This window comes from Gracilinanus agilis, chromosome 2 (assembly GCF_016433145.1).
Source record: "Gracilinanus agilis isolate LMUSP501 chromosome 2, AgileGrace, whole genome shotgun sequence".
NCBI classification, from domain to species: domain Eukaryota; kingdom Metazoa; phylum Chordata; class Mammalia; order Didelphimorphia; family Didelphidae; genus Gracilinanus; species Gracilinanus agilis.
The window spans coordinates 545,215,221-545,228,153 of NC_058131.1; the positions used below are offsets into that span (position 1 = coordinate 545,215,221).

Below are 12,933 nucleotides of genomic sequence, written 5' to 3' on the forward strand. Positions count from 1 at the left end.
CCTTCCTTCCTTCCTTCCTTCCTTCCTGTGGCCCTGGATAGGAATAGATTCAGGATTAGCAAGTAATAGGGCCAGTCATACTTTTTCATTGATGAGGAAGATATTAAGAGTTTGACTTTGGACCTTAAGTAGTACCTCTCTCCTTACGCTTGTGGCATTTTATTTTGGCTGAACCCTATAGAAACTTCTGGAATCCCAGTGCTTCTCCCAAGGAGAGATGACTTGGCCTGCAAACACTTCTCTGAACTGAACAGTCTTCTTTGGCCAGCCCTGCAGTTTTGTCCTTGTCTAGAACCACACCCTTGGGGAAGGGCCAGAAATGGATTGGCCTCCAGGGCCTGGAGGAGCTAGGGGACGTGTTCAAGGCTGTATTCTCTTCCATGTCAGAGTTTGCTTGCGACAATAAAAATGATCAAATAAGCCTGTTTTTTATATTCCTGTTGGCAGAGACTCCATATCATGTTGTTTTTGCCCAAAGCACATTTTTTATGACCAAACTTGAAGCCTGAGAAATTGGGGCTTGGGTCAAGAGAACGAATAAGCTTTTAGAGGAGCTGTCTACTATGCTGCTAAGTCATTGGTTTTGTTAGTGGCATCCATTTTTACAATTTTGAGGCAAAAAAAGGGGGGAGTTTTATCAAAGGCAGCAATGAGAATTTTTAGTTTTTGTGGGGAGCAGAGCAGGAAGGGGAGATAAACAAATTCTAGAACCTTGACATTTAGATAGACTTCTGCCTTCCCAGCATAATTATCTGAACGACTGCCCAAATTTGTCATCCCTGAATTGTCTTGTTCTGTTGGTCGGAGGTTATAGTTGTGTGATCAAAACTATTGGGGCACAGAAGTTTCTCTTAATAGCAAAACTTTACTCGTACCAGGTTCTTTACTTATCCTTTTCCCACTCTATGCTCTACTTTAGCAATAGCTGCCTTGAAAATTTTCAGTGAGTGACCCATTATGTGAGCCTGTGAACATCTCCTCTGTAATTATTAATAGCACTGGGAAGGTAGGGTCAAGATCATCAACAACACTCTGAGGCTTTTGCCTCTCTGAATGTTGGCCTAAGTGAACCTGGATATTCAGTTCTTGCCCATAGGCAACTAACACAAGAGGCATCTGTACCAACAAACCAATTTAATAGCTTGCAATGGGAAATATCACTTCCCTGCAGGGAAATCTACTTGGGAGACCAAATTAAGATCAGGAGGCTGGTTGGCACGAGGCCCAGATTTCCTGTTGTCTAATCCAGACTCTATCTCCCCATAACCACTTCTGAAGATTCACTGTCCACCTTTCTTTCTCAAGCCCACCCTCCCAACCTCTTAAGGTTTCAAGCTGCTCTGTTTTTCTTGTTCCATCAGTCCTTATATCAGAGAGTTCCTGGATTGTGTTAGGAAGAGTTTTTCTAGGAACCCTTTTAAAAAATGCTCTTGTCCTTGATCCCTGAGTGCTTCAACCAAAGAGGATATGCTTTCACTCACTATAACATAACTTTAACTCTGCTTTCTGTTTCTGTCTCTAGTTCTTTTTTCCTTCACCTGACTCCAATTGTTTGCAACATAAATTTGTGTTAAAACAACGTGGTATTTACATTAGAAAAGAGGCCACACAGGTTTCCAGCTAGCTAAAAATCAACTTTACTTTGATTTTAATGGAATAATGGAATAAATATGATGCTTTTATATTCAGGTGGGCACGAGATTAAAGGACTGGCAAATCTGTCCCATTAAGTTTGAAGGAGACTGCATGGCACCTTTGAGAAAAATGTTCATCATCAGAGCTATGAATCTAATTAAGATATGAAAATATAACTTCATATCTGAAAGAGATCTCCAGACATTCTTATCCATATGTTCCAAATAAGCCTCAAGTTTACCCAGCTTAGAAATATGGTAGTGTATGTAAGAACCAATTTTATGCTCTCTGTTTGTATCCTGAAGCAATTTTGTTCTGTGATAACAAGGGTGAACATGAAGCCACAAACTCCTTTGGATGGTTTCAACATGGTATCCCTGAAAATGTTAACTGTTGTGCAATTAAAAGTGTGGTATTAGAGGATAAAAGCCAAAATATCATAGAATAGGCATTTTCTTTTTTGTGTGTGTTGATTTTGGGTAGAAAGCCTTTTCTGGCATCAGGAAGATTTGAGTTCAAGTCCAACCTCTGTCACATTTCTGATTGTGTGATCCTGGGCAAGTGACTTAATCTTTAAGTACCCTCAGCAGCTTTTTAATAATATAAGATGCAGAAACATACTAATTTGTTTTGGGAAAAGGAGTTACTTCATGACAAGTTCCCTGCACTAGTGAAATGATAGGTCTGAACCATATACTAAATGGAAGAGTTAAAACATGTCTTTATTGAGAAGCAGTGTGTTTGGAAGAAAGGATGCTTATTTGGAGGCAGAGGCCCTGGGTTCTGGGTTGTAAATTAATGTCTTTGTCCTTTATTTCCTGTGTGACTTTGGGCAAGACATGTGACTTCTCTGGATCTCAGTTTCCTTATCTGCAGAAATGAGGAGGGGAAGTTGGACTAAAGATCTCAGAGGTCTCTTCCAATTCTTACTATATGATTCTAACACCTTTTAAACTAAAAAAAAAAAGATTTAAATAGGTTTGAAATTATTTACCCTTTTTTTCCCTTTTCAGGAATCAGTTATGTGTGTCTTGATAGGCAAGGGATATATGATTTTTAAAAACACATATAGCTCTAAATTTGGTATCTGTACTATGGATAGTGCAGAAAGCTCCTTGCAGAAGATTAAATGAATGAAAGTTCTTCTCTATAGCTAGAATGATAGCTAGAAAAGCCCTAAGGGGTCTCCTTTAGCAGATCGGGACACTGAGACCCTGAAAGGTTCAGTGATTGTCCAGAGATATATAGTCAGCAAGTGGTGGTGCTGGGATTACAACCCAGTTCCGACTCAAAACCAGCACTTTTCCTGCCTTCTGCAATTCTATAAATGTAATCCCCAGTTGACTTATACAGAAGGAAAATGGTATTATATATTAGAAACAGTGTGGTAATACAGAACTATGCACTGGTAAAGAACCTTTGTAGTGAGTCATAAAAGGTTTGTTTTTTATTTTACAGGGGTTGTTGCCTGTGAGCCTCCTAACAACAAATTGGATAAATTCACAGGAGATCTCTCTTGGAAAGATAACAAGTACCCACTCAACAATGAGAAGATAATTCTGAGAGGCTGCGTATTGAGAAACACCAGCTGGTGCTTTGGAATGGTTATTTTTGCAGGTACATGTCTGTTTCCCTAGTTTTCTATATTTGTACTCTTCCCTGAGATACATATCAGCACATTCTAACCATCATCTTGTTAATAAGCCCATTTGTTTGGATGAGTGCAGGGTTTCTCTACCCTTCCTTCTCTTTAGAAAATGCTGCTCTAGCTGTCATCAAAACAATATGGTACTGGCTAAGAGATAGAAGGGAGGATCAGTGGAATAGACTTGGGGTAAGTGATGTCAGCAAGACAGTGTATGATAAACCCAAAGAGTCCAACTTTTGGGACAAAAATCCACTATTTGACAGAAAATGTTGTTCTATAAGAGATTTCATACTGTAAATTTCAATGAACAGACTTGATTATCTGCTGGTTTTGCCCAGCTCCACTGGCTCCAACAAATACAAGCTTAGAAACTTTTGAGGATGTTTAAGTCTGATTAAGCTATGGGACACATACACACACCATACTGTTTTTCTCGCTCTGTTTCCTTATTGAAAGACTGACCCTGATTATTTTTATTACTCTTATTTCGGAGACTGTCTTGACAAAACAGACCAGGTCCATAATAGGGGATATTAGTTCTGGCTCTTAGCCTTGAGCCATGAAACCTGAGCAAATGTATGCATGCTACCTGCAAGGGAACTGAGACTGCCTCCCCAGTTGTGTAAGCTGCACGTGGTGGTTTACATTGTTACAGAGAAAGTATTAGTAAATGAAAGAAAACAAATTAGGACCCAATATAGAGCTATGAAGGAACATATTCAGAGTCACTTACAAAGCAGAATATGAGGGCTTCTCAGGAGTCTTTTCCCTAGCACCATGCTCATTCCTCCAAGTCTTACCTTTCTTTGACTGCTCTCTGTTGTGCTTGTCTCCCCAATAGAATCAATTGATCAATAAACAGCCATTTATTAAGTGCCTATAATGTATCTGTCTTAAGCCCTGCAGATACACAAAGATGGACTGTGAATTTTGAAAGTGCTGTGGCAGGGGAAACTGCATTCCCCAGCATGCCCCAGGGCTCCCCCCCTACTTCCTGGTGTGGGATTGGTCTTGAATGGACCAATCCTGTGCTAGGGAGGGATCACACTCTCTACTTCCTGGTGTGGGATTGGTCTTGAATTGGACCAATCCCGTGCTAGGGATGGGCCACTCCCCCTACTTTCAGGCACAGGATTGGTCTGTATAAGGACCAATCCCAGGCCAAGGAGGAAACCTTTGAATCTGAGAAGATTCTGGGTAGGGATTTGGGGGTTGGGGGGGTTGGGGGTTGGGAGGGAGTTTGGGAGGTTGGGAGGGAGTTTGGGAGGTTGGGAGGGAGTTTGGGAGGTTGGGAGGTCCAGTTCTTTCTTCCTTTTAAATAAAGTTTAGGTTAGATCAGATAAAGAGTTTGTTTTCCCTTATTCAATACAAAGATATACAAAAAATGACAAAAGTAGCCCCTGCCTTCAAGGAGCTTACAATCAAATAGGGGAGCTAGCATGCAAGTATTTCTATACAAAGCAAGCTACATACAGGATAAATAGAGACTGTTTGATTCTTTTCCCATTCCCTTGTACATAGTAGGTATTTGTTAAATGTTCATTGATTTTTTTAAATCCTTACCTTCCATCTTAGAATCAATACTGTATATTGGTTCTAAGGCAGAAGAGCAATAAGGGCTATGCAATGGGGGTCAAGTGACTTGCCCAGGGTCACCCAGCTAGGTAGTGTCTGAGGCCAGATGTAAAAACAGGATCTCCCATCTCCAGGTCTGGCTCTCAATCCATTGAACACCTAGCTGCCCCTGTTTATTGATTATTAATCAAGGATGTGAGTGTGGGGAGAGAATGTGGGGCTTTTAAAATTCCCTCTAGCTTTCTATATTATACATGGTTTATTACAGTTCCATAATTCTGGACAGTTTTCTCACAAGGATCATAGATTTAGAGCTGGAAGTGAATTTAGAGGTCATTGGATTCAATCTCATCTTTTTACAGATGAGGAAACTGAGTCTTAGAGAGGGTAGGAAACTTGCTCATGGTCACACAACTAGGCAGTGTCTTTCTGAGGCACGATTTGGATCCAGTGCTTCCTAAGCCCAAATTTGGCACTCTATCCTTTGTATCAACCTGTCTCCCCAGGGGCTACTCAAGAGACAAAACTGAAAGATTGGAACTAGAGATCATCTAGTTCGACTCTCTCATTTTCCATTTGAAACCAAGATCCAAAATCATGTAAGCTTCCTGAGTTAATATAGACAGTAAGCAACTGATTTGGGCTGTGTATTTATGTCTTAATTCCAAACCTTCTACTCTTTCCACTACATCATGGTGCCTCTTGAGAGTTCTTCAGCCTTTTGCTGCCATCTCTCTCGTGCAAGATTAGGGCAAAACCTCTGGAGTCTTTCCCCTTTTTCCCTGTGTGAAATCACTGCCCTCTTCCCAACTTAATTGCCTTCTTTTGTTTTTGTGTTCCAAAATCCACCAGTTATTGCTTTCATCCATCATCATGGATACCTTCAGATAGTCATCATTGGTCACTCTTTATCACTCAACTCCTCACCATATATATGACATGCTCACCAAGCAAACTTTCTTTTCATAATACAGTTTTGGGAGCAGTGGAGAATGGGAAGAGACAGAATTAAAAGGAGCACTCTTTCCCCTTCCCCCCCCCCAGTATTTAAAGTCTAGTGAACAAAGGGTCAGGGGGTCTTTTTCTGAATATTTTTATTGAGGGCTCATAATTTTCTCTTCTGTCTAGACTCTGCAGTTCATCTTAACATTTGGGGTTGTCATAAATTTGATTGTGCTAGAAAGAGAAGGGACAGTCTATTCTTTTGCCTGCCCCCCCCCGAAACATACACACGTTGTCTGTATGATCAGAGCTATACTGCGTTGTTAAGAAAAAATACAACGGAATCCTTTTATGAAATTTTGTGGAAAATCTTCATAGTTTCAGCTGATAGCATAACATTTTTAGCCTGCTGTTTACACTGATATCAAATAAAGATGCTTCTTTGGTTAATGAACTATATGAGCAATAAAAATATGAATGCTTTGGTTAAATAGCTACCATCATCAACAACAAAAATTTCATTAGAGACTCTGAAGTGTTCCAAACCTAGGAAATTCCTAATTTTTACTAAATATTCTCAGCTGTGTCTGTTAGGGAAAAAAATCTTGCTGTTTGGGGCATTGCCATTTTAAGGTCATGGGAAATCCCTAGAAATAGGGCAATATATGTGTGGTATCTGGGGACTCCTGGCCCCATGATTCTCCAGATCAAACGTCTTTATTCTTTTGTCAAGGAAATTAGCCCATGATCAGATATTTGCTTCTTTTTTTTTCTGTTAGGAAATTTTTTGCTCAACATGAGTGCTGTGGCTGTTTATCAACTTCCATTTGACTTGGACTTTTTAAAATACATATATATATATGCATATATATAAGGATATAGATTTGTGTGTGTATTTGTGTATACATACATATATATGTCTTTTGTTTATTCAACACTTTCATTTTGAAATATATTTCTTCTCCTTCCCTGACCCTCAAAACCATCCTATAAAACAAAGAGAATAATAAATAAAAAAGAAGAAAAAATGTAGGTCAATAAAACTTACTAATAAGTCAGTCAAGTCTTATATTATATGCAGAATTCCACATATGTAGTCCCCTCCACTGCAAAGAAGGATGCAAGAAATTGGGGAGGTGACTGAGTGGTCATTTCGTCCATCTTTTTACTTTTTTATTTTTCTGTTTTCTACACAAGGGAACTCAGGCCAGGTCTGACTATGATACTTTCCTACTGTGACCCCCTTTAAGTTTCTCCTAGAGTCAATCCCAAACTCCTCAGCTTGGCTTTTAAAGCTCTATCCAAGATCAGTTGTTCAAAGACATTTTATATTACTTAGCCTCACACCTACAGCCAAACTGAACTACCAAATATTCTCAGCATTCAATCTTTGTTTTTTTTCTCCATGTCTTTTCATCGACTAATCACTCATTCCTAGAAAACACTGCTCTTCTTAGTCAGGCTTTCTAGAATTCTTATATTCTTTAAGGTGATATTTAATAAGTGACACATTATCTAAAAGGCACACATTATCTTGGTCTTGTTTTTAAACTCCAAGTATCTAGCATATATGTTGTACAGAGTAGGAACAGGAATCCCTTCTCCCTGCTTTGCTTGAACAATTCTAGTGACAAGGAGCTCATTACCTCCTGAGGAAGCTCATTTTGTTTTTTGACCATGGTCACCAAGTGGTTTTCCTTTAAATCGAGATAAAACATGTCTGTCAACAACTTCTGTGTACTGCTTCTAGTTTTATCCTATGGAGCCAAGCAAAACAAATCAAATTCATCTTTCATTTGACAGACCTTCAAACACTTAGAGACAGCTCATGACCCTCTCATTCTTCTCTTCTCCAACATAAACATTCCGAGATTCCTTCAGCTGATCTTTGTATGAGTAATTCCAAATACCCTTTCTGGAAAGGAAATGATGTTAGTCTGTGGTCTTGATGAACCTATACTAGTTCTGGTGAATACCAGTCCTTTCCCTAAGTGCTCATAAGATATCTCTTTCATGAAGAATTGAAGTAAAGGCCACTGGACTATGGTTTGAAGATTTCACCTTGTCCTCTAACATCCAGTCCTATGACACCTGTGTCATTCTCTGTAGTTTTTCAAATGTCACTAACAGTGACTCAGCAATGATGTCTGAAAATTCTTCCAAGACCTTGGAAGAATTAGATAGAATATTAGAATTAGAATATTAGAATTAAATATTAGAATTAGAAGAATAGAGCTTAACTGCTCTAGGTAATTTGGATTCTGGAAGGACACTTAGCTGTGTTTGCATCTTGGGTTTCATTTCTCTGATAACAATTTTTGTTCTATACTTTTAAGTCTGAACCGGAAAGAAAATTTAGGTCTGCTAATTTTGTGTTCTTTCCTCGTCCATTATCCATTATCATCTTTCAATTTCACCCTATATTGAGGTCTCTTAGTCTTATTCTCTTGTTCTTCTCCACAGCATAATTTTTTAAAGTTTTCTGTTTTAATTTAGCATTTATTATAGGATACAGTTTAATTGGGAACTTTAACATTCCTGACATTCTTTTGGGATCTCTGGAAGTTCAAATACACTTTCATGCACTTGTTTTTTTTTTTCCCCCCTCCAAGATTGATGCTTGATATTCTCATTTGTTTGTTTGCTTCCATATATTTTGTTTATAAAATCATGGGTGCAGCTCTTTTACCCATGGTTTTATTGAGTTCTATTATGAAACCCATGTAGTAAATATAGAAATCAAAGCAGCAGTTATTTTGCCATATTGATCAGACCTATCCATGAACTATGAATTTCCCTTCTGTTATTTAAAGGTTTATTTCTATTAAATGCAATTTTATAATTATTGTTACATAGCTCACATCCATACATAGGTAAAGTCATTTACTTAATTTTTGCCTCTATTACAAATGGAGTTTATTTTTTAACATATTTTCTTGATCTTTGCCATCATTGTATCAGAATGCAAATTATTTTTACAAATTTAACTTATATTCGGCAACTTGGCTGACATAATTTTTTATCCCAATTTTTGTTCAGAATGTTTCTAGGGAAACATTCAGATCATCTGCAAGTAATAATGGTATTTGATCTCTTTATTTACTATGTTAATCTCATTAATTTTTTTTCTTGTCACCATAATTGCTAGTATTTCTGACACTCTGCCTAAAAGAAGCAGTGAGAGTGTCTATCCTTGTTTTGTGCCCATTTTCTCTTAGTAGGAATGTTTCTAATAATTCTCCAGTTGATGTCAGATTTCAGAAAGATACTTTTAATTATGCAAATAAAAATCCCTCTAGTCTTATTGTTTTTCTCATGAATGAATGTTTTATTTTATTGAAGGCTTCTGCATTTGTTAATACAATAATGTGATTTTTATATTTTCTAATCAATATGATATTAATATTATTTTCCTCAAAATGAAGCATCCTGATATTCCTGGCATAAATCCTACTTGGGTGTGATGAATGGTAGTTTTAATGTGTTGTTTTTTATTAATTTGCTAAGGTTTTTAGTGATTTTTCTCTATTCCTTAATGAGATTAATTCTTTTTTCTTTCTTTCTTTGTATCCTTGTATCTCTGTTTCTTTATTTCTTTTTTCTTTCTTATTTACCTAATAAAAAGAATTGTGTACCGTACTGTATTTCTTTATAGTTAGAAGTAGTCTGTATAGTGTAAGTTTCAAATAAGGTAATATATGAAAAGCATTTTGCAGAACTAAAAGCTCTATGTAAATATTTATTACTATTAATTAACTAGTACTATGGGTATTATTTTTACATTAAAATTTGAAAAATTTACCCATAAACTAATCTTGTCTTATATGTTGTTTTTTAAGTATGAATTTGCTGAATTCTCTTCTACAGCCACAACAGTCTCTTTAATATTATTTCCCCACCTCTTTCAGAAGAATTTTTATTAATATCATCAAAATTTCATTCTTCAGGGCCTCCCATGTTTTTTGACTCCTTATCGTTTCTTTGAACTCCTTGAATCTCTTTCTTTAGATTCTTTGGATGCTCTATCAGACAACAAATGATGTTTTTGTCTTTTACTAGTTAGGTATAGGATAGTATTTACTTATATTGGATTCTCTATCTTTTGAAGGATGAAATTATCCTTCAGGAAAAGCATCCATTTTTCAGCTTTATAGACAAACTTCTGGCAGAGACCTGGATTCTTGATTTTTTTTTTAAAACCCTTACCTTTCGTCTTGGAGTCAATACTGTATATTGGCTCCAAGGCAGAAGAGTGATAAGGGCTAGGCAATGGGGGTTAAGTGACTTGCCCAGGGTCACACAGCTGGGAAGTGTCTGAGGCCAGATTTGAACCTAGGACCTCCTTTCTCTAGGCCTGGCTCTCGATCCACTGAGTTACCCAGGTGCCCTCTGGATTCTTGATTTTTAAGTTAAATTCCTTCAGTAAAAATATTTTGGATAAACATATTAGCATGTTTCTTACAATAACCAGTGTAAAGTTGTTACTTAATTTTTTTCAGGTCCTGACACTAAACTAATGCAGAATAGTGGTAAGACTAAATTTAAAAGGACAAGTATTGATCGACTGATGAATACTCTAGTATTGTGGGTAAGTTACCATAACAAATTTAAGCAATATTGCTGAGTATTAAAATTCTAATATGCTCTATTAATTTTTTAGAAATGCTGTTTGACATCTAGAGATTTCTCTGAGGATAAGGGTTTAGGATTTGGGGAAACAAAAATCCTATGCTTTATATCCTACAACAAATTAAGAAAAAAAAAGGTTATGGAATTCGTTACAATGATGAGCAATAGAAGGTTGGTTGGGAGAGACTTCAAGAGTTCTTTTTTTTAAAACTTCTCTATTCCAGCATGATTTTAGAAAAGCAGACCATAGATCTGAAAGCTCTTTTGTGCCTTTCCTGTCTCTTTCTTTTAAGAATTCCCTTCCCTTGGCTTCCCGTCCTTCAAAGACCCAGGTAAAGTCTCTCTTCTTCCAAGAAGCCTTCCCAGAATATTATAATCCACATAGGTATTTCTTCATGCCATTATATTATAAACTCTTCGAGGTCAGGGACTACCTTTCTTTTTATTTATTCCCCGAGCACTTAGCAGGATTCCTGGAACTTAGTAGATGCTTAATAATGTTTTTGAATTGATTGCATGAAGTCATTCTCTAAACTGATAGCAACTTATTGTTTAGGACCATTGTTTGGTACTCAAAACCTTGACCTAGCCAATATTGCTAATTGGTTTTATGAAAAATAATTTTATGAGAAACCACATAACAGGAAATCATTCCATAGAAATACAGAAGAGCCTTCCAAGGAGAGAGAAGGGGCCTATCAAGTCATATCAGGCCTCAAAGATCAGGAAAATAGCTGGGGATCCAAGCTACAACAGCCAAGGCACAGAGCCCAAGAACATCATAGTGGGGTTTGAGCTACATGAGATTTTGTTGTATGCATGTTTTGTTAGATGCAAATAGGAATCATGTAGAGTATGTCTTCTGTCATAATATATCTGAGATCTTTTGTATTGTTGACTTCACTGATGTTTTTTAAAACCTTACCTTTCATCTTAGAATCGATACTGTGTATCGGTTCCAATACACAGTATTGTTAGGCAATGGGGGTCAAGTGACTTGCCCAGGGTCACACGGCTGAGAAGTGTCTGAGGCCAGATTTGAACCTAGGACCTCCTGTCTCTAGGCCTGGCTCTCAATCCACTGTCCCCAACTGTATTATTAATTAATGTTCTATGTCATTTTGTTGCCTTATGTTACAAGCTGGACTATGATTTTCCTAAGGATCTATGCTTTGGGTTCTGCATTCCCCATAATACCTAGCACAATATCTTTCACAGAGTAGACACTCAAGAAATATCTGTTGAATCGTGGGAATATGAAATCAGAGCAAAAAGCTCAGTCAAAGCAGAGCAGATACTCCTTTGGACTAGTCTGAGTCCCCCCTCCGCTACGGCATGGATGAAGGGATGTAGAACACGTAATCTACTTTTGATCTCAAGCTATCTTCTACAATCCATTTCATTAATTTAATATTTATTTTATTATTATTATTAACTCATTCCTGCAAGACATTACAATTTAAAAATAACTTTAGAAAGACTGTCCCTGATTACTTCAGGGAGAGAGAGAGCTTTAGTAGGCATTGTTTTTTTTTGTAAATACTAAGTGGTTTTTGGTGGTCTCCAGTGGAGGGAGTATTAGGCTTCAACCACCAAAAGAAAAGCCATTCATTGTAAAGTAATGGCTTTCCTTCCTTTTGATTCTTGATTGTCTTTACCAGATTGATAGGGGGGGAGGAGATAGTATATAAATTAGTATAATTTTACAGTGCTTTAAGTTCATAAAATTACAAAAGGTCATTGACAAGAGACACACACAGAGCAAGCATTATCTGTGTGATTGGAGGGCATTTCCAAATCAGGGAGATTGCAATTCAATTTGAGTATTTGAGCACTTGAGAACTTTTATTGAACCATCCAACAACATTTAGGTATTATTATTCAAAATTTCCAGATGAGGAACTTGAGGTTGAGAGAATTTAAATCATTTTGTGCCCTTGCTCACACAGCAAGGTTTGGAGACAGAATTTGAATCCAGATTATCTTCGTTCCAAGCCCAGCAATTTATCCTTTTTAAGAGGACCTTATATCAAGCAATGAGTAACTGGAATCTTTTGAAAATGATGAAAACAAAAAATACATGTTCTCAGAACTTTGATAACTAGTCTCAACTCTGTTAACAAGCTAATAAGACTTGGGATATAGATATCTTTCTACTTTAAAGTAAAACACAACGTTTTTGCGTAGTTAAATGAAATCCCTTGACTTATAACCCCTGTTTACATAGTCTTTCAATGATGGAATGGAAAAGAGATATTTAAATATGTGTTTTTCTATAAAAGAAAGAAGATAAGCCTTTAGATTAGTCATGCTTAGCTCCCAAGATTCTCCCCAATTGTTGGAACTGATTATTATATTAAATATAAACTCAGAAACAAAGTTCATACTAGCATCTTTTAAAGGACATAGTAACACTGTTAAACTGAATAGATTATGACTTTGGATGCTCAGCAAAATTAGGAGAGAACAAACATTTTAGGTGACAGAATCATGATGGAAGACAG

General features: G+C 37.0%; 1 protein-coding gene across 1 annotated transcript in view; it reads left to right on the forward strand.

Annotated features, from left to right (window-relative positions):
* ATP8B4 (ATPase phospholipid transporting 8B4 (putative)) overlaps positions 1-12,933 on the forward strand; it is a 215,222-nt gene that overhangs the window by 92,913 nt on the left and 109,376 nt on the right. The window contains exons 8-9 of the mRNA XM_044660050.1: positions 3,094-3,252; positions 10,300-10,388. Of these exons, the coding sequence (XP_044515985.1) occupies positions 3,094-3,252; positions 10,300-10,388 (248 nt within the window). The remainder of the gene's footprint in view (positions 1-3,093; positions 3,253-10,299; positions 10,389-12,933) is intronic.